This window comes from Mustela erminea, chromosome 3 (genome assembly GCF_009829155.1).
Source record: "Mustela erminea isolate mMusErm1 chromosome 3, mMusErm1.Pri, whole genome shotgun sequence".
NCBI classification, from domain to species: Eukaryota; Metazoa; Chordata; class Mammalia; order Carnivora; family Mustelidae; genus Mustela; species Mustela erminea.
Window position 1 is genome coordinate 39,406,164 of NC_045616.1, and position 22,171 is coordinate 39,428,334.

Genomic DNA, 22,171 nt, shown 5'->3' on the forward strand with positions numbered 1-22,171 from the left:
ATTCTTTGTGTAAATACCTAGTAGCAGAATTGCTGCATCATACGGTAATTCTATTTTTAATCTTTTGAGGAATCTCCATACTGTTTTCACAGTGGCTATACCAGTTTTCACTCCCACCAACGGTACAGGAAGGTTCCTGTTTTTCCACATCTCTGCCAACATTTATTTTTTCTTGTATTGTGGATTTTAGCCATTCTGACAGGTGTGAGGGGATATTTCATTGTAGTTTTGATTTGCACTTCTCTGACGATGAGCGGTGTTGAGCATCTTTTCACGTGTCTGTTGGATGTCTTTCTGTGGAAAAGTGTTCATGTCTTCTGCTTATTTTTAAATGGAGTATTTGTTTTTTTCACTGAAGTTTCTTTTAAGTTAGAGGGAAGCAAAAATGCCTCTCTTCTTGAGTAGCAGGTTTCTATTAATACCCTTTTAGACCTACTAAATTGTTAAGCATTCACTTTACTACCAGGCATTATGCTACACACTTGGTATATCTTACTTCACTTACTTTTCCTAACAAAGATATGAGAGGTGGAAATTGAATTTCAGCAAGATTAAGGCACTCACTCAAGGTCACACAATTACTAAGTGGTATTGTCAGAATTCAAGTGTCCATCCACAGTCTGAGCTTTCTCCTATTGGTTAAGCTATCCCTGCTATACAGGTATGTACAATAGTAATGGTACTGGGGTTGCTGTCAGATTCCACTCTACTATTCACTAGCCTTGGAAATTTAGGCAAGTTACTTAAGCCTCAGTCTCTTCTTCTGAGTCAAGTGGGACCCACAATGCTTGACAAATGGGGCATTTGAGGATTAAGCAATATAAGGTCCTAGCCACATAATTAATGGTATATTCCTTCCTTCTAATAAATGACAAATTCCATAATTGGAAACTCTTCTGCTATATACTCACCATCTCTCAGAGAACCTGACATTTAACCAAAGACCCAAAGTAAGAGTAAACAGCTGTGTGAGGAGCTGGAACCAGAACAATCCGGCCGGAGAGTAACCACTAAGACCCTCAAAAGGAGAGGGTCTGGGGTTTTCAGAGGAGGAGGCACAAGCCAGGGTGACAGGGGCACAGAGTCAGGGAAAGGCTGGTGGACAAGTGGCTGGAGGTATGGGCAGGGTCTTGAAAGCCAGGTGTTGGAGTGTGGATTTATTTTACACGCAAAGGGAAGTCATACATCTGAACGAGATGAGTGACATGATGTTTGGGTAGGCAGAATAATGTGTCCAGTTCCCTACACTGTTCCACCTATCCAAAGATGTCCACATCTGCATTCCTGGAACCTGTGAATATATTCCCTTATATGTCAAAAAGGACACTGTGGCGTGATTAAGTCAAAGGTCTTGACAGGGCACTGGGGTGGCTCAGTCGGTTAAGCGTCTGCCTTCGGCTCAGGTCATGATCTCAGGGTCCTGGGTTTGAGCCCCACGTTGGTCTCCCTTCTCAGTGGAGAGCCTGCTTCTCCCTCTCCCTCGGCCCCTCCCCCTGCCCCTTTCTCTCTCTTGCTCACTCTGTCTTGCAAATAAATACAGTCTTTAAAACAAATAGGAGTCTAGAGATGGGGAGGATATCCTAGATTATCCAGGTGGGCCCAAGGTCATCACAAGGATCCCCATAAAGGGGAGGTGGGAAAATCAGACTCAGGAAAGGACATGTGACAAAGGAAGCGGAGGTCACTGCGAAGCTGGGCCACAAGCCTAGGAACGCAAGCAGCTTCTAACGCCGGAAAAGGCAAGAAAGAGATTCTCCTCTAGAGCCTCTAGAATGAATGCAGCCCTGCCAACTCCCCAACTTTAGCCCAGTGAAAATAACTGTGGGCTTCCGACTTCCAGAACTCTAAGAAAATTAACGATCGTGGGTTAAGCTGCGACAAGTGTGGCAGGTCCTGACAGCAGCGATAGGAAATGAATACAATGCCTCTGGCTTCTGAGTGGAGAATGGCTTAAGGAGGACATCAAGGGTGGAACTGGGAAGCCAGCTGAGATGCTATTACAGCCGTCCAGATGACGTGGCTCCATCCGAGAGCAACAGTGGCCACACAGACCTGTGACAAGGAGGGAGACACAACAGACATGGATTTTGGAGGTAGAGCTGCTAGGACTTGCCAGAGTCCCTGTAGCTCCTAAGCCGGTCTTTGTTTGGGCGGGAGCTGGAACCTGAGGTACCACTTGGCACACTAGAGTCCTCAGTCCTAGGAAGCAAGTGCTGCTTTACTAGGTAACTGACTTGACAGATAAATAATTTACTCATCAACCGGAAACATCTAGCCAAAATGAAGGAACTCAGAGCCCAGACTGTACAAGTCTAAAGGCAAGCCCTTTGGTTTTGTACTGTCATCAAGAACGGAAAAGCAAGGCTCAAGACAGCAGCTGCCACAGAAGGGAAGGACCTCGAGGGTAAGACGGTATCTCTGGCCAGGTTCTGCCGAATTTCTCTCTTATGAGGCGTAAGAAGAATGATTTTCTTGGTGGCAGGAATGAGAAGGAAAGAAATCGCCTCTCTACCCCAGTAGCGTTTGTCAGACCTTTCTGAGCACCACCTCCACTCCTTCATCCCGCCTGGAGTCCAGGGCCCCACCTGCTATCGCCACGAGACACTGACACAGGCAGGGATTCAGACCGTGGCCTCTGCCCACCGTCCTTGAACTGCAGCTCAGAGCTGTGTGGAATGCCAGCTGGAGGACTGAGAACCCGGGGACTGGGGACATTCCATGGGAGACAAGTCATGCTGCCTTATCACACAATAGACCTTTCCTTCCCTTGGGGGTCGGGAAAGAAGACTGAAATAAGTCTTCACTCCACCCAGCTTCTAAGACCTTGCTGGAAAGATTTCCCTAAAATCCCCTCCCCAGCTCTAACTCCACCAGCTCAGGTCATCACACCTTTCTCCATCAGCACCCACGGCCACTCTCAGCCTCCTGAGGAGGAACCTGAGCCTGGCAGATTGCTCTCAGGAGCTGTGGCACACTTCCCATGTGTCTCACAGTTTGCATAGCTGTGTTTTCCTATGTGCGCCGCACACACCGCCCCTCCCCTCCAAGAAACGTTCTTTGAATCCCGAACTTTCCCCAGGAATGAAACCGTTTGTCCTCTCCTTGTAGAGGCTTCCCATCACAAGGTTCTGCACAGCTAAGAGAGGAGGGGAGCCCTCCTCGCTCCTCAGGGAAGCCAAGGGCTCAGCATCTAAGGGCGAGAAGCTGTTCTGCCGGAATAGGGGAGAAATGTGCAAATGAGTTTCCGGATGTTGCATGTCCCCTCTCTGGCCTCCAGAGGTCTCAGCTTGTGCGTGTTCACCCTGTTCTCCATTGCCTGAGGGTCATCTGCTGCTCCCCACTTTCATCACAGAACGTAAGAAGCCTCACCTCAGCCCAGGTGAGCCGTTCAGTGGGCCTCTGCCCAAGAGAGTCAGAACAGATCACGCTTCTGTTTTTTGTTTTGTTTTGTTCTGTTTTGTTTTGCATGTACCCCATTTTGACTTAATGGTCCCATTTCTGTCCCAAACCTGTCACTCTCGACTAACGCCACACCTTACTTAACCTCCTCCGCGCTCCCTAGATCCCCAAAATGATTTGTGGGTTCGTATCTCCATTTTTATCAACAATGAAAAACAAACTACTTCGCCAAGAGAATAACCCAGATGCCCGATGCTCACAGAGAAGGTGCCCTCCAGCTCTGATCCCTCCCATCAGAACTAGACTTCATCCCTGGTCTCTATTTTAGGAAGCTTTTCATCCCACAGGCCACAAAGGCAACCAATTGCCTGAAGAGAATAGCTTTGTGATGAACACAGAGGTCACTCTGGATACGATGGGCTGTTAGTTGATTACACACTTTTCTAAGGCTGTCCTTGGTACAGAGGCAATGAATGCGAAATGGCATGTGCTGCTCGTTCCAGCAATTAGTTTTGATCTCTCTGGCTTAATGCTGTGTCCAGTTGTTCTGAAAGGGAAAAGAAATGCTCTGCCTCTGCACCATTTATTTTTATACATGCATTCAGTGAAGACGTATCAGAACCTAGGCCTCTCCTGGGCATTGTGAGGGATAAGAACAAATCATTCCCCACCCTCAAGAAGCTAACAGCATAGAAGAGGAGGGAAAACATGGAAGGAAAATATGACATCCACAATGCTGCAGCATTTGGAGGAGGGAAAGAGCCCTTCCTTTGTTCAACAAGTATATGCCAGGCGTGCTTAAACCGTTTGAGGCCTGTGGAAGTGAGAAAGGCAAAAGAGGTCCCTACTCTTAGGGGGAAAATGATCATTGCACTAGTAAAAACAAATAAATAAATATACAAAGTTAATCTAAATAGTGATAAATACAATTAATGGAATATGAGTGGGATGAGATGGAGATTAGTTTCGAGTAGGTCTTTAGGTAAGCCTCTGTGGCAAGGTGACCTTTTCTCTAAATGACAAGGTGGCTCTAACTATACAAGACCTAGGAGAGGAATGACATGGGCAGAGGAAACAAGCGCAAAGGCACTGTGGTAGGCACAGACTGGGAACTTTAGGAGAGAAGTGACAGTTCGGCCTCAAAGAATGGGTAAAATGACATTTCAGGAAATGAAATTATTTAAGCAAAGGCACAGAAATGGGAAAGCATGAATTGTACTCAGTTGGAAGCAAGCACAGACTTCAATCAAGGTCTGGTCAAACCTGAAATTCCGAAAATAAGATGAGGGCAGATTATTTCTGGAGAGCCTGGGGCCAGGCTGTGGCTACGGACTGTATTCTGTGAGCAGGGAGCACTGCGGGTTTTAGAGCCTCTGACTTGATAAAAAGGTGCTTTAGCAAGATTTCTCTGGCATTAGTGGGAACTATTTTTGCCTTTGACAAACAAATATCCTCTGTGCTTCTGTGGAAGCTTCCTATTTCCTGATAAATATTCATTTTCATGCCTAGGTTTCTTGTAAGAGGCTGGGCTAACTAAAAAATAGTTTTAAGTAGAGATGGCAATAATAATTTGTGGGGTCCTGTGCAAAAGGAAAATGTAGGGCCCTTCGTTTAAAATGCAGTTTATAAGCTTTTTCCTTTCTTCAGCCATCTCTGTCTTGACTTCTCATGGTGTTTTGTATTATTCAATATGAAATAACTCCCTCAAACATGAGGATACTTGCCGGGCAAGCACAGACCCTCGCAGGCACCAAATGCTTCCCCTCAACCCAATACTCTGGCTCCCACACTCAGCACCCCACAGTAGGGGAAGTCAGCAGTGGTCCCTAGCGGGGAGCAGGAGAGCAGGAAACGAACACCACATCTCTCAGAGGCAGGCAGGTGGAACCCCATGTGAGCAGAGGCTCCAAGCACCCCAGTGCATGCTCCATTGTTCCATCCTCACTTACAAAACATAATTCCAAAGATAAAATACTTAAGAATTCCAAGATGCCATTTGCCTCCTTCTGCCCATGCTCATGACCCATCCTGGACTGAAGCCTGAGGAGATGGTAACTGCCTCTCAGTGTATAGATGTGTTTCCCTCAGAACTTAAACTCAGTGAGCTACTGTCCTTCAGAAACACATGTGCTACCAGAGTTTTATAAGATGATTGTGCATGTGTGTGTCAGGGGGACTGAGTAAGGGTACATATTTCTTCAACTTGCTGTGAATCTACACTTACTTGAGAATAAAAGTTTATGTACAAAAAGCCTTCACACATGTGCTAGTTTTCTAAAGGAAAGAGGAGGGAGGAAGGAGTCTAAGAGCAACTAAGAGAGGATCAACTTGAAGCCACTTAGAGGTACTTGGCTGGACAGGAAAAGTTCCCACCTGCATCCTCAGCTGGAAATGTAAACCCTGTCCATGAGCTCGGAAGGGATGAAAAGAAAGTGGTCAGGCTCTCATTCCAAAGGTGAAGGACAAACCAGCTTGTTTCTGACCACATTTACCCTATTCAAATCCACTACATGATCATTTACTAATTGCTCATCACCTACAAGGAACGCACTGCTCTTGGCTGTCTGGCATTACAATTCAAGACAATTGTATTTTATGCAAGGAATGTTTTCCCAAGAGTGGATGGAATCCAAGACTAAGCTTGGAGAATGGCAGGTATTTCTAATTACCAGCGAAAGAAGCACTACCTTGTGGCAACAGAGTAAAGAGTGCTCTTGGCCCAAAAGTTTAAAAATTCTTGTGATTTTTTAAATTTGGGAGTATTTACGTTATTTGTAATTTTGTACTTGATGCTTATATCGTACTCTTTAAAATTTGCATAATTCAAATTGGCATAAAGGATCTACACAGATCCAAAAGGAATATTGTTGGAATTTAAAATACATATAATTTTATAAAAAATATATATATATATAATATATATAAAAGCATCTAGCACAATCTCTTGAACAAATGGGAAAAAAATTAAGGAAACCCATTCTTATTGCTGTTACAGTCAATAATATTTCCGATAAATCACAGTCTCCAATTCCAAGAATAGTATCTCTAAACTACAAAACTGGGGCAGGTTTCATTTTTTTTATCTGCAGAAGTAGAATAAAAGTAGAGCTCATGGAGTTGAAACATTTTATAAGAAAATACCATTTAGCCCTGAGATTCTAAATGTTTTTCCACTGAAGAGAAAATTAATACCTTGTCAATTCTGCTTCTGTGCAAAAGTGGAACAGAGTAACAAATTAAATCAACATATTATCCCAAAGCTTTGGTCCCAGTTAGAATACCTCTTTCATGATGTTATTTTTCTTTGCCCACATCATAGGAGGACAATAATCAATGAGATCTCTGAATTAAAGTCATGCAGTGGCCAAAACACTCTGTAGGATCATTCCCTAAATTGGGAGAAATAGCCCATATGTCCTTCACTCCAGGATGACAGCTAGTGGGTGAGCTACCCCTGAAGCAGCAGAGCCAGGACCAGGACACCAGAGTTCAAAGCGTGAAACACCATCTTCATGGCCACCCCTTGGCTCTAGCCATCGTCTGTCCTGAGTAGCACATCCTCCAGGGCCAATCTTCTATCTTGAGGCCTCAAGGATTGAAAAAGGCCAAAGCCACCACACAAGTGTGTTTCAGATAACTCTAGGGAAGAGAAAAGAGAACTAGGAAAATTTGTCTCTGAAGGGATTATGTTATAGCTGTGAAGAAACACAGCGAAACACACCTATCCCAAGAGAGACTGGTGCTGAATACCAGGACTATGGGCTCCTTGACAGTCATCTGCTTTGATCATTGGGTGTTTAACTGAGTACTTCCTCTGGATTCAACCCTGTCTTAGCTACTACCTGGGGAAAAACACATAATCCCTGTTCAGATGGAGCTTGTATCTACCTGGGTCCATAAGGGCCACATGAAATAGTCTTTTGAACAGAGATTAATAAGATTACTAGCCCTGGTTCTCACAGACTGGGATCCAGCCTCGGTCCTGCTCACTTGCTACCTGGGTGGACCCAGGGAATTCAGTGAGCTTTTCCAAGCCTTTCTCCTGAACTATAAGATGAGTATAATAATAGCCCTAACCTCCCAAGGTAAATGTGAGCATGGAACACATTGAATCTGACCTGTATGGATTAAATCCCTTTGCATTGAGACAGTCTCATGCTGTGATTCAGTAAGTCTTGGTTCACTTCCTGGATTTACCACCTATTACCTGCATTTCCTCGGTCAAATTACTTAACCCCCTTGTCCCCACTTCCCGGTTTGTAGAATGTGGATAATGCAGCTCTCACAGTGATATTGTTTCATAACCCTGCCAAAATCAACAAGCAGTATTAAGACAATCCTTTCTGATGTGAAGAATCAGGGCTCATTTGCTTCCATTTTATTCTTCACACAAGACAAGGTCAAATGACATTCAGAAATTATCTACATTATTTTTAACAATATGTTGGTGAGATTTCTCTTCCCTCTTCCAAAGCTCTGAGCCATTTAGCTTTCTTTGGTTAGACAGGAAGGAGTTTGCTAGAAACTCCCAGTCAATTCTGCAGACATGACCAAGCAACTAATGCAAAGAGGGGGAGGTGTTCTGATCCAGTCTACTATCTCCAAGGAGTTTCACAATGGATCTCAGGATAGGCTGTCTCAATCGAGGCAGGTTCAATGGGAAGATTCTATTATTTACTAGATATACTAAACCAACAGACAACTATAATATGCAGACACATAGAGAGGTTTTTCACAGGATGTATTATATGTCCTCTCTCCCAATATGTATCTGTTGTTTTTCTTCCAAGAAGGGGGTACCCCAGTCTTCTGGCATCTTACTTAAGAACAAGAGACCAGGGGTGCCTGGGTGGCTCAGTGGATTAAAGCCTCTGCCTTCCGCTCAGGTCATGATCCCGGGTCCTGGGATCGAGCCCCGCATTAGGCTTTCTGCCCAGCGGGAAGCCTGCTTCTCTCTCTCTCTCTCTCTCTCTCTGCCTCCCTCTCTGCCTACTTGTGATCTTTCTCTCTGTCAAGTAAATAAAAATTTAAAAAAAAAAAATCTTAAAGAACAAGAGACCATAGCTCTGATTTGCTAATCTCATTTGTTTCCTTAAAGAAAGAAGAAAATTTTTAATTATATAGTGAGTGTGAGAGGAATGAATAGCCCCCTACAAAGAGTCTGTGATGAAAAAAACCTCCTAAATGAGTTGATCAAATGATTAAAAGTATATAGCATAGGACCTGCTTCACCATAAAAACTTGATCTCAGTAAATATTAGGGCATACACACATAGACACACACAAACCAAATAAGGTACTATATAGTTTAGCCCCCAGTGATACAGCATGGGCATAGTCTTCAGGAAGAGAGAGTATGGTGATGGCTGCAAGAGATAAAAAGACTTCATGAAGGTAGAGGAATCTGAGGTTGGCTAGAATATGAAGAGGAAGAGGAAAGACAGGAAGGCATGAAAGGTGAGGGAAACTGAGTGCAGGCAGAGAAGGAATGAGGGGGGTGTATTCCTGGGATGGACACTGAGGACGATTAATTAAATTGATAGAAATGGTGGGTCAGGTTAGAGAGGGGATTGGAGTCAGCCGGAAAGACTTGATTGGATTTTAAAGATTTTATTTATTTATTTGAGAAAAAGCATGAATGGGGGGAGAGGCAGAGGGAGAGGGAGAAACAGACTCCCTGTTGAGCAGGGAGCCCAACGTGGGGCTCGATCCCAGGACCCTGAGATCATGACCTGAACCAGAGGCAGACGCTTAATGGACTGAGGCACCCAGGTGCCCCTTGACAAGATATTTTTGACTTGTTCAGGAGTCTATTAATCTTGGTCCAGTCAGAAGAAAGAAATAACACAGTGTATTAGTGAGGGAAACAGAACCAACAGGAAGTGTGTGTGCGTGTGTGTGTGTGTGTGTGTGTGTATACTCAAGAGGGAGATTTTAAGGAATTGGGCCATTGTAAGAGCTGGCAAATCTGAATTGTACAGGGAAGTCCAGCAGGCTGGAGACCCAGGGAAGAGTGGGTTTTGCAGCAGGAGTCTGAAGGCAGTCTGGAAGCAGAACTCCTTCCTCTGGAAGACCTCAGTCTTTTTACCTTGAGGCCTTCAACTGATTGGATGAGGCCCACTCACATCATGGAGGGTAATCTGCTTTACTCCAAGTCTACTCCTTTAAATGTTAATCACGTCTAAAAAAAATACATCACAGCAACATCTAGAATGGTGTTTGACCTTATGTCTAGGCACCATCATGAGCCAATGTGACATATAAAATTAACCATTGCACACAATAATTTAAACTAGTGACCAGTGATAAGAAACTAATTATAAAGTTAAAAAAGGGAACTCTTAAGTGTCTTCAGGTAGAAAGAGAGAGTACTCAAGGAAGCATAAACTTGGAAACAGGGGCTCAGGCCTCATTAGAGAAGGCTGGTTGCAGTCACTGGTTGATGAAAGATTTTGCTGGGCTGGCAGGACAGAGCTAGTGCACAGTCTCTGGGCTAGCAGAAACAACCCTTACGGCTCAGGTGAGCCAAGGCTGCTGGACAGGTGTGCAGGGAGTCGGGAGTATTGAGAGTACTGGGCACTGCTGTAGGTATGAGGCCCAGAGAGCTTGGTGTCTGCCTTGCAACCGTCACAAAACAAATGTCCAGGGCACATGTGAGCTGAGGCTGATGCTTGGCCATGTAGAGTGAGTTGGGTACATAGAAGGTGCTGGAGTGCCACTGTGGGTGCTGCTGAAACTGGGAGTTGGGAAGACCTCCCTCTATAATAACTTAGTATACTTTAAGTACCTCTTAGGCATGGGGGTTTGTTTCTTACGTGTCTAGCTGCACAGGACTGAGGAGAGGGTGTACAGAGGCACCCAGGCCTCAGTGACTGGGACTCCCCACTATACCATCAACGCCTAAACTGGAGCTGGGAAACCCTGGAGAAGCTGTATCCTACAAGCACTTAGCACAGGAAGAAACCTAAAGGGCTGAGGAATAGAGAAAAAATGCAACACCGCCCACAGGAACTGGAAGGAAGAAGCCTTCTTCCTGCAACGCCCCTCCAGAACTTGGTACTGGCAAAGTTTAACTTCATGCCAGCTGGCATAGGAAAAATGTTATAATTTTTATTTATGTTTAATGTTAATATTAAACTATTAAGGTCCCAGGTCCATTTTCACAAACCAGGCAATGAAGGATAAATCTGGAGCTGAGAGGCAGTCAAGTGGCAATGAATACCATGGGAAATGCACTGGAAGCAGACCTTGGGTGTATGATATCAGGCAATTCAAATTACATTGTCAAGACTGCACGGGCATTGGAAAACGCAGCCAGGAGGCTGCTATAGCAACACAGGCATGAGATGCCAAGACCCTGGACCAAAGTGCTATCGCTAGGAAAGAAATGCAAGGTTGGGGTGAAATATTTCAAAGGAAAACCAGAATTCTTGCTTTAGGTTATCACTCTGACTTAGTCTGTTCAGGCTACTATAACAAAAACACTGGAGATTGGGTGCCTTAAACCACAAATACTGATTTCTCGGTTTTGCAGACTAGGAGGTATAAGATCAAGGCTCTGGCAGATTTGGTGTCCAGTGTAGACCCGCTTCCTGATTCATAGATGGCTGTCTCTTGTGTGTGTTCTCCCATGCCAGAAGGGGCAATGTCTAAAACAACTCCAGAGTACGGATCCCATTCATGGGGGTCTAGCCCCTTGTTCCAATCACTTCCCAAAGGCCCCACTTCCTAACACCATCACACTGGAGGTTAGGATTTCAACATATGAATTTGGAGAAGGACACAACCATTTAGTCCATAACACACCCCAACTGATGAAAGCAGGGGAGGTCTGCAAAGAGATTGGAGAAAGAGAACCACGTTCTCTCTACTCTGAAGTGCTGAGTATGCTATCGTGTATGTCTGGATAAACGTCTGAATCCACTGAGAACCTGAACACTCCCTCTTGGAAGAACTGGGTCACCCCTTTCTTCCTTCCTTTCTTTTTTTTTTTTTTTAAGATTTATTTATTTATTTATTTATTTATTTCACGGATAGAGATCACAAGTAGGCAGAGAGGCAGAAAGAGAGGAGGAAGCAGGCTCCCTGCTGAGCAGAGAGCCCGATGCGGGGCTCGATCCCAGGACCCTGGGATCATGACCTGAGCTGAAGGCAGAGGCTTAACCCACTGAGCCTCCCAAGCGCCCTCGGGTCACCCCTTTCATAATGAGGGTCAGAAGAGGGCAGAATAAGGCAGGCAAAAAACCACGAGTAATAAAGGGCATGTTGGGTTTGGGAATCCCAGGACCAAAGGATATGGCCAGAAAGGGGGCCTAGGAATTATTGTCAAGAATGAGACTGCCTAAAGACCAGCAGATCAGTCTAAGGCTGGTAATGTCCGTGGTGGGTCTTTGTGCCTAGCACAAAGTCTGTCAAAAGGTACAGACACCTTCAGTAAGTGCTAGAGGAAGGAAGGACAAGAGAGAGGGTAGTAAGGAGAAAGAAATTCATTCCAGCCAGGATGTTCATCCAGGCACAACCAGGCCAAAAGACAGCAGCCTCAAGACATGATCACGGAGGAAGGCAGAGCTGTTAGTAAGTGCCTGCTCTTGCAACAGATAGCATCTACCTATCTGAGATAGGAGATTCTAGGTCTACATATAACTAGAGGCAAATGCGGACTCCTCTGAATCTGTGAATAAGGGGAAGATTAGCAAGAATCCAGACACAGGAGCCAACCACCGAGAACATCACAACTCCTTTCTAAGATAAGATAGCGACATCACCCAGACTCCCTCCCTTCTCTGCCGTCTTCCCCTGCTCCAGCCCCATGCCCACCCATGCCCCAGCGCGGCCCAGCCCTCTTCTCAGTAACCACCACTGGTGGGTCTGGTGCAGAACTTTCCTCTCATGGTGTCTTGAGCCCTAGGGATATGGCAGTGATGTTTCATTTGCACTTCAACGGAAAGCAGAGCCCAGATGTGGGAAGGGAAAAAACCTCATTTTTAGGTGGACTTTACATAGATGATCTCACCTCATCTCCTCCTTATAAAGGAAGATGCTGGGGGGACCCTGGGGGGCTCAGTTGCTTAAGCATCTGCTTTCAGCTCAGGTTATAACCTCAGGGTCCTGGGATCGAACCCCACATGTTGCTCCCTGCTCAGTGGGGAGCCTGCTTCCCCCTCTCCTTCTGCCCCTCCACCTCCCACCCTGCTGCTCATACTCTCTCTCCTGCTCTCTCTCAAATAAATAAAACCTTTAAAAAACATTAAAAAAAAATCTCGGTTAATTTCTAGTTCTGACTCCTCAATTTCATCAAATTTCTATGCAATATGAAATATATTATATAGACATAATAATGAAAGCTAACTAAAAAATAAAAATGATGAAAGTTAATATGTATCCATCACTTATGAAATGCACAGCAGTGTTCTGAACTGTTTACCTATGTATTGACTAAATCTTCTCTCATAAGGAAACTGAAGCATGGAATTTAAAGAGGTTGCGCAAGGCCACAGATGTGAGGTTTCCAACCCAGCTTTCCTGGCTCTAGAATCCATCTCCAAACCAAAAATAGGCCGAGTTCAGAGAGAAAGCTTGTAGGGCAAGCATTCATTGGCAGAGCCCGAGATGTAGACTATCTTGGTTTTACAGTTCACCTGGTAACTTCTTGACAATTTTGGAAAGGTCACAAGCACGACTCAGATTAACGTCTTCCCAGTCTCGCTGTTCGGACCAGGTGGTAGTTGCTATGCTCTCAGGGACAGTTTAGGAACCAAGGAAAAGGGTGACAAATGAGGCATGTGCTTGAGGTCAGAAGCGTCTCTCCAAAGCCTTAAAGCCTGGGCGGCTGGGACTCCAACATGGCCGCCTCCCCTCCCCCTCGCTAACTGCCCCGCAGGAAGCCTGTCTGGGTGCACTGTGACACGTAGGTCTGTGTGCACATAGACTCCTCCAGGCCCCAAAGCCGCCTGTGCCTCCCAGAGCCTGGAATCTCCCTGGTGCCAGGAAACAACGTGATGCTGCCAACATGTATTTGTCATTCCTAAAGCATGGTTCCCCACTCCAGGCAAACTGAAAAGAAAAGCACAAAATTCCGAATTTGCAGCCAGTTACCTCTGCTGCCGCTGCTGGTGGCAGCCAGGCACTATAAAAGCAGGAAAAGAGCAGGAACTATGCTTCTATTCAGACAAGAGCTGCTGCCACCATGGGGGAGAAAATTGTCATCATCTCAATCTTTGGATAAAAACCAAGTGAGAAATGTTAAATTCACAAAGTTTGGGCAGGGACCCCAGTACCACCCACAAACAAGTTTGACTTGCCCTCTGTTCTTCATCCATGCTTTCTTGCCTACTTGGAGAGCATAAAGGAAAGTATAAACAAACACATACATACATACATATATGTAATGATGTTGAGTTGTATCGTGAGGGGAGTGCAGTCCCTAGGGTCAAGGCTTCCATTTAATCAAGAACCAAGACAGCAAACGTCACTACAGCGAAAGCACTCTTGTATCTCTCCTTCTTACCTCGGTGGGCTTTGCCACCTTCCTGATCTAGTCAGCTATGACATGGCCAGAGGCCACTCTCTCTCAGCTATCAAAGAGGGATGGTTTTCAGACACCAGTGAGGAGGGGATGCCCCCAAACTGTTGCCTACAGATCAAAGGCTCTGATCATCATTAATAAGGCTCTAAGAGACACTCACTCCTCAATGTTGCTTCCATCCGCTAGCTTTAAATACAGCTCTCTAGATGTGTATTTTATACACCTTTCATGTGCTGTTTTGCTTTAGGGCATGCTTTCTTTCCCTCTAAATATATTTTGGCTCTGTTTTCCCCACTGAGAATTAGCTCTTTTTCATGGCTAAAGATGTCTTTTTCCTCCTTCTTAGTTCCTAGATTTTCATGGCTGTGCCTTCAGATAAAGTGAAACACATAGTGTTTCACTGGCATAGTGTCCCCACATTTTCTCTCTCTTTAGACAAAGAGGCACCACCACAAAATATTTCTACCAAGCTTAAACCAAAATTTGGACCAAAGAAAATAGCTAAAAACCTCTGTAGGTAATTTTAGTTTACTAGAGAGTCCACGTTGCAGACATATACAAATGTTCTTGACCACATTTTTCTTTAGAGAAATAATTTAATTTAGAAGTAGATTCACTATGGTTGGGTTTTATCATTATTATTATTTGCTATTTCCCTTTTCTGAGCAGTCTGACCTTTGGGATTATTTCCGTAGAAATCTTATTTCCACAACAGGCAATGTCAACATTATCCAAGGCCACCTGGCATCAACAGCCCAAGTTCCTTTATTCTGAAGTTGATAGCTTCTGGACCTCACTAAACAAGTCCGTGATATTGTTCTGTTCAGCCTCTTTTCTATTTTATTCTATCTTGCACACATGAAGCAGCTAGATTTCTATTTTGGCTCAAGAAGAGAAAAATGAAGCTAGAGCCTTTCCATGCCTTGGAAAGGAGAATACAAAGTTGTGGGGAAACTGGTCTTAAAGAAATCTTTATTGTTTTCAGTACTGACATAAGTGAGAATTTTGGCAGAGCCATAGGGAAAGAATCAAACAGAACCCACTTAAGAATCAAACTGAGGGACTGAGTTTTGCTTAAAGGAAAAGTTGATGATCCTAAGGGCACAGCAACAAGGCAAAATGGAGTTCTAGTCGTTCCTTATCCCTAGAAAACATTTGATCTGCAAATACCGAACTATAGCACGGTTAGGATCAGACTAAAAGGAGAACCTTTTCCAAACCCTGTATCTCCATAAGAGTGAACTTAAAGGTTCTTGGACGGGAGAAACTGAGAGAAAAGAGTCAGACAAGTAAGAACAGGTGCAGGAGTCTCCACACCCACTACACGGGCTCTGTGTCTAGGGTCTTCCTGCAGCTGCTCCCAGGGCCACAGGAGGCTCCTAATCACAGACAATGAGGCAGCAGCTGAGATTAGTCAAAATGGAATCTGGGCCAGGCTAGAGGCCCTGTAAGAGACAGTAGCATTCATTTTTTAATCTAGTCCATTCATCAATCATTCATTCTTCTCACAAAGCTGCTCCTTGAGCAGAGGAGAGAGTGATTTTAGGTACTGCTCTTGGTCGCGTGTCACACACCATATGAATGTAGTCCTCTGCACTCTCCTACAGCAAAGGACACGGACAACACGGTAGCTCTGGAGTAACATAATGGTACCAACACTGAGAGACCGACATATCGTCTTACCTATACCCACAGGAAAGCAGACCCCGTGAACGTTTGCTCTTAGGAAATGACTCATCTCTCACTTCTCAAGAGAATGAAATTCCCAGGCTTTATTCGTTTCCCCATTTCTTTTTGTAGTTTGGAATGCTCTGAGAAAATATCGAAAAATCAAAATTCTGCATCTCTCTCTATTCCAGAAAAGTTGATGGCTTCAGGAAATGCTCCGTTTCCTTAAATGTTGAATACTACAGCTTTCAAGTGCTAATGCTAAGATCCAGCAGTCTCCCAAATTTCCATGGCCTAAGAAGCCAAACACGTGGGAGAAATACTGTAGAAAACAGAGCCAAAAAGACCAGTGTTTAAGTTCTTTTTCTGTCTATTTAACCTTGAGACGCATTACTGAAACTTGGTTTCTTCCTCTAGAGAATGAAGATAACATTGGCTTCCTATTTTATACAATAGTCATAAAAAATAAAAAAGACGGAGCCCGGGGAAATGTTTTATAAACTAAAGTGCCATACAACTCTGAGATATTACTTTTAGTTGAAGAATATTCTTATATCCGTCTATTTATAAGTTGCAAAAAAATTTTGCATACGCATTTACATGCATGCATACACACATAGGTATTACATGCCCCCACATGTGTGTATCCATGTACACATATGTATTTACACATGTGTGTTTGGGTACACACGCACACATGTGTGTGTGCACACATGCATGTTTGGGGGGCAGGATGAGTGGGCCCATACTTTTTATCTGTATCTCAAAGTTATTACCTAAAATTGGTTGAGAAGCTCTGGTCTGGATGATGTCCCACATGATCAGGCATCAAAAATATGAATTTAGGGGCTGCCTGGGTGGCTCAGTGGGTTAAACCTCTGCCTTCAGCTCAGCTCATGATCTCAGGGTCCTGGGATCAAGTCCCGCATCGGGCTATCTGCTAGGCAGGGAGCCTGCTTCCTCCTCCCTCTCTCTCTCTCTCTCTCTCTGCTTGCCTTTCTGCCTACTTGTGATCTCTCTCTGTCAAATAAATAAAATCTTAAAAAAAAAAAAAGAAAAGTATGCAATTTAAAATCACCAGGAGATTCTACTAAATGCTTAGTAGGATGGCAACTTTATCAACAAGGCAAGCACTATAGAGCATTGGTGAGGGTGTAGAGAATCTAGAACACTCATACACTACTGGTGGGATTGTAAAATGGCAGAGCTACTTTGGAAAACACTTCAGCAGTTTCTGGTAAAGTTAAGGATAAACTTACCATATGGCCCAACGATATCACTCTTAGTAATCTACCAAAGAGAAAGAAAACATGTGCCCAGACAAAGACCTGTGCACAAATGTTTACAGTAGCATTATGCAGAATAGACCAAAATTGAAAGAAAAATCTCCCATATCTTATGAATGGATGGACTAGATGATTTATATCCATATAAGAGGATATAGCTCAAAAATCAAAAGGAATGAAGAATTACAAGGGCTACAACATGGATGAAACTCGAAAACTTTACATTAAGTAAAAGAAGCTAATCACAAAGACCCTAGTGTATGATGCTACTTACATGAAATGTACCTAAATGGCATATTAATAGGAACAGAAAACAGATGTGTCATTGCCTATGAGTGGGGGAGCAAGGGTGGCAAATGACTACAGATGGCCTCAAAGAAAATTTGGAGGTCGATGGAAAAGTTCTAAAACTAGATGGTGGCAATGGTTTCGCAACTCTGCACACTGACTAAAACAATCACTGACTTGTACCCATACAGTTAGTGACTTGACTCATATGAGTTACACAGCAATATAGCTGTTTTTAGAAAAGACATGAATAATGGACAGGATGTTTTGTGATGTCATTGTAAAATAAATGTAACAAAATATTTACCTGTAAAATTATTTTAGTCTTGCACATATAGATGGTATTTTAAAATACTGTCATTAAAAAAAAAAAAAAGTGTTCTTTATGCTCTCTGTGCTGCAGGTTCCCAATCTATAAAATAGAGATGATGAAAGCAACTTCCTCATGAGCATTGGTCAAGAAAAACCAATTAATAGATATTAACAATGTAGAAGAGGGCCTGCCCCAATAAGCATCTCATTGTAGACACTAACTAGCAATTTCGTGTCATTATCAACCACATACATTTTGTAAAATAAATTTCTTTTAATTTTTTTTTCCTCATGGGAAAAATGAGTATTAATGGTTAATCTTACTTCCCCAAGGTGGCATAAATAAAATTCATATTATTAGAGGCTACTCAAAAGGGATGTGGAAAAATATCGTAGCTGGAAATTTGGAGTTCCATGGAATATATCATGGAGAACATAATCAACAAAACCTCATTTGGGTTATATTTTCATTTCAGAATATACAGTCAATTAAAAAAATAAGCTTAGTCTTCCTTCCCTCAGTCATCTTCTCCTTATCTGCCTAGTTGCAGTGCCTGCCCATGTCGAACCTCTTCCTTATCAATTACAGGATGAAGGAAAATGCTCGCCTCTGGAAGTAATAAAATTAGAAGGTGCAGAAGTTGGCATGGATAGCAGTTTGGGAAAACCATTTGTGTTCAACTGTATGCCTCAGTCTGGAAATAGGACTTTTTGCTTCTGTGCAACCTCAAACCAAGAAATGAAAAGGTAATTCGTTACTCTTTGATCTTAGAAGTTTCACTTTGGGTGGAGGCAATGCTTCTTCAATAACACTTTTATAGATTTGGGGGATTGGAAGTAGAGGAGGGAACAGCAGATTCACAGCATAAGTCAATCAGCTTTTTCTGAAGATTGAGAAGTTTGCTTCTTTATTATTTCTCCAATTTTTTTTTAAAGATTTTATTTATTTATTTGACAGACAGAGATCACAAGTAGGCAGAGAGGCAGGCAGAGAGAGAGAGAGAGAGAGGGAAGCAGGCTCCCTGCTGAGCAGAGAGCCCGATGCGGGGCTCGATCCCAGGACCCTAAGATCATGACCTGAGCCGAAGGCAGCGGCTTAACCCACTGAGCCACCCAGGCGCCCCACCAATTTTTTTTTTTAAACACTTTCTAAAGAACAGAAACATCTTCTCCTAACTCATTTACTCTAGACCTCCACATTTTCTAAAAAAGTTTAGTACTGTCATGGTTCACATCTAGCTTCCCAAAGTTATCAGATTTATATATTTTAGGCTAATTGGATGGGTAGTCTTGGGTACAAAAATAGTGCAGTAGGCTTGACATTTCGAAGCATATAACCCAACTGGAGGGTCAGGCTTTCTAAGACAGTAGCCTACAAACTCTAAGTATTTAGTGACTTAGGATCATTATTCAGTGTATCAGCCTAAGGAAATGGAGACCATTGGTCAATCCTGTGAGCCAAATGAAAATCTGAGTGTAAGTGCTGCTAATTTAGGGTGAAGGTTGGATGCAGTGAGAAAGTATGAAAAAAATGTAAGAGGTCAACAGTCTATCAATGGCATGTCTCTTTAAGAGGTTTTGGAGGGGGCACCTGGGTGGCTCAGTGGGTTAAGCCGCTGCCTTCGGCTCAGGTCATGATCTCGGGGTCCTGGGATCGAGTCCCGCATCGGGCTCTCTGCTCAGCAGAGAGCCTGCTTCCTCCTCTCTCTCTCTCTGCCTGCCTCTCTGCCTACTTGTGATTTCTCTCTGTCAAATAAACAAATAAAATCTTTAAAAAAAAAAAAAAAAAAAAAGAGGTTTTGGAGGCAGCTCGAATTTTAAAGAGAGGCCTAGCCCTGAAACCTCTTAGGCAAACAATATACTGTTCCTATTTGGGGGAACATTATTTATTCAAATACATGCTGCTTTAAAGGACAAATAGGGAAATATGATAATAGTAACTTGATTGTATTTCATCATGGGTATTTGTTGGGTAGCTAGCTAATGTGTCCAAGACACTGTTTTAAGTTCTCCACAGACTATTACTATGTTTAAATATCAATTCTTGCCTTCAGACAAACGCTGAACCAAGAAGAGAGGGCATTTAGTTGGGTATTTGTAATGCAAAATAGAAACTGAGAAGTGCTATCTGAGAAGGCAAAACGGTCTGGGAATTAAGGGTGGAGAGGGAGGATCTCTCATGGTGGGGATGAGGGAGGAGTTGATGAGGGATGTGGCAGAGGATCAGTCAAGCCTACAAAAGAAGAAATGGAACCAGGGAGGACAAAGAAATCAGTCAAACCTTTGGGGAAGCGAGCAAGCTGTAGGGCTTGATTGAGAGTTACAGAGTTTAAAAGAATGTTGAAAAAGACTGGCAAACGATGTGGGGCAGATAGGCTGGAACCTGGCTAAGGAGACAAGACTAGGAAAATGCCGTCTGCACTAAAAGGGGACTGTCCAAGGAACCCCTGGGCAGGGAGCTCAGGACAGCGACTGTTTGTGTCTTCCTGGGCTGTACTAGCCAGCCTGTGCGTTCCAGTCAGGAACACCAGCTGTTAACTAGCCCTGCTGGTGGTCATAAATCCACATACATTGGGAAAAATAAAAGAAGGAATGAATTTTCTCTTACACACTAATGAAACTATGGCAAAGGAGAAGGATAACGATGATTTCTTTTAAATATGCCTGGTGGGGGGTGGGATTTTACCCTCTACTAATACCAGTTTTGTAAGAATGTGTGGCCTTTCCACTATGATCTTCAAGCAGAAAAAATATCTCTGAGCCTCGGGAGGGTTCTGTCTGGAAGATGGGTTTCCAGGGAGAACGACAAGCCCCTCCCAAGGATACTTAACCAGCCCCCAAAGGAGAGTGCCTCTCATTGGACTGTCTTTCAGGTGGCTCCAGGCAATGGACAAAGCAGCCCATCCCGTCCGCCAGGTAAGGCATCTGTGATATTCATCTCTGCCTTGATTCTGCTTTTTTCTCAGAGGGGGAAAGGATCAAGTCGGATGTCACGCAGTTCACCCTGGGACTTCTCAGATCTCTAAAAGCTGGGAAAGAGGATTTTAAGTTAACAGGGGTTTCTATTCAGATTCTATGAGGGAACTTGGGTTCCTGCTGTTCTTTTTATTTTCACGGGCTTGTGTGACATTTCTCTCAGTGAACTCGCTGGGAAGTCACATATGGGGGTGGGATTTCCGTTTCACACAGCGCAGTCCAGGAGGTTAAACCACTGCTTCTGTTTTCTTTTCATTCCTTAAGTACAAGATCTCGGGGATGTCTTGGGATCGTGCTGTTGGCTGAGCCGCTTATTAGAAAATGAACGTCTTATATTCAGAAATGCAGTGGTTTATGTTCATATCCTTGTTTTGGATACATACTGCCCGCCTTTCACTGTCCCTACCTGTTCACAACTCCCCGTTTCAAGCAATATACTGTTTAATTTAGGTTTGATCTATAAAGTGATAACTTCCTAACATCAACAGGTGAGTCATCACTTTAGGCCCTAAGATATTTGATAACCCCTTTTCTGAGCTAGTGCTATCACCTGGCTGGGCAGGGGAGATGGCTTTAATGCCCAATTATTTCATTTTTATGCTTTGTACAAGATTTCTAATAAGGTTATAGATTTCCTTTAAATATGCTCACCTTCTCACAAAATGCCACACAGGCAAAAGATATTTACAATCCATTATCTTCCCTGCAGATTCTGGCTCTTGAACATTCAGGAAAATTTGGATTGTTTGAGCTTACATGTACTGCCCTGTGTCCTATAACTGTCCTTTCCGAATAATCACTGGCATCATCCTATGATAAACAGCGAGACTTGTGTTTCATTTTATCTGGAGCACAATGCTCAATGCCCTCATCCATCCCTCCAATGCGTCATTCTAATGAGCGTGATGTTTTTAAGAGGGTTCTGTTCTGCTAATGCACTCAGAGTGTCTATAGCAGAATGAAAAAGGCACACCCAAACTCCCAGCAGGCTTCCACCTCACAGCAAAAAATACAGTCAGCTCTGCATCCTGAAATCTTCTGCACTGCCTTGTTAAAACTGAAATGCAAAAATTGAAACCAAATAAAGGAGGCCTGGCCAGCACCTGGCCAGGCAATTATGATAAAGAGATGAAGCACTGTGTCCCCTGCCTCAGGTCAAGTTACAGGGGAAAGCCTGCCCATCAGGCCTGTGGACCGAGGGCTGCCCTCCCAGAAGATCTTGATTTAACATGGCTTTCCACATCACTGACCGTGAGACCCTAAGGCCAAATCTGGCCTGGGGCATTTAACTTGGTCCTTTGCACAAATGGGAGTTATTTTTTTCTCCTTTTTTTTTTTTAAATTAACACACAATGTATTATTTGCCCCAGGGGTAGAGGTCTGTGAATCATCACAAATGGGAGTTCTAAAGTGAAGTATGAACCACGGGCTGTCTACCACAGTAGACAGGCCAGGAACGGGGCTAAGAGGACAATCCTCATGGTCAGTGAAATAGCACATTGGGACCGGCATGTAAAGACAAGGCCATCGGACAGTCTTTGGTGAGGTGCCCATTTCCACTTCCTTTCTAAATACCACTGATATTCTTTGGGCTTCCTTCCTCACACTAGAACAGAAACCAAAGACTAAGGATGTTAATGGACATGGAAAGGAAGAAGTTCTCTACAGCTACTAGATAAATTCAGGTTTTCTGGCTAGTAGTTCAAGTATGAGATTG

At 43.7% G+C, this 22,171-nt stretch overlaps 1 protein-coding gene across 1 annotated transcript in view; it reads left to right on the plus strand.

Moving 5' to 3' along the window:
- LOC116586074 overlaps window positions 1-22,171 on the plus strand; it is a 107,508-nt gene that overhangs the window by 74,409 nt on the left and 10,928 nt on the right. The window contains exons 8-9 of the mRNA XM_032335605.1: window positions 18,068-18,225; window positions 20,352-20,394. Of these exons, the coding sequence (XP_032191496.1) occupies window positions 18,068-18,225; window positions 20,352-20,394 (201 nt within the window). The remainder of the gene's footprint in view (window positions 1-18,067; window positions 18,226-20,351; window positions 20,395-22,171) is intronic.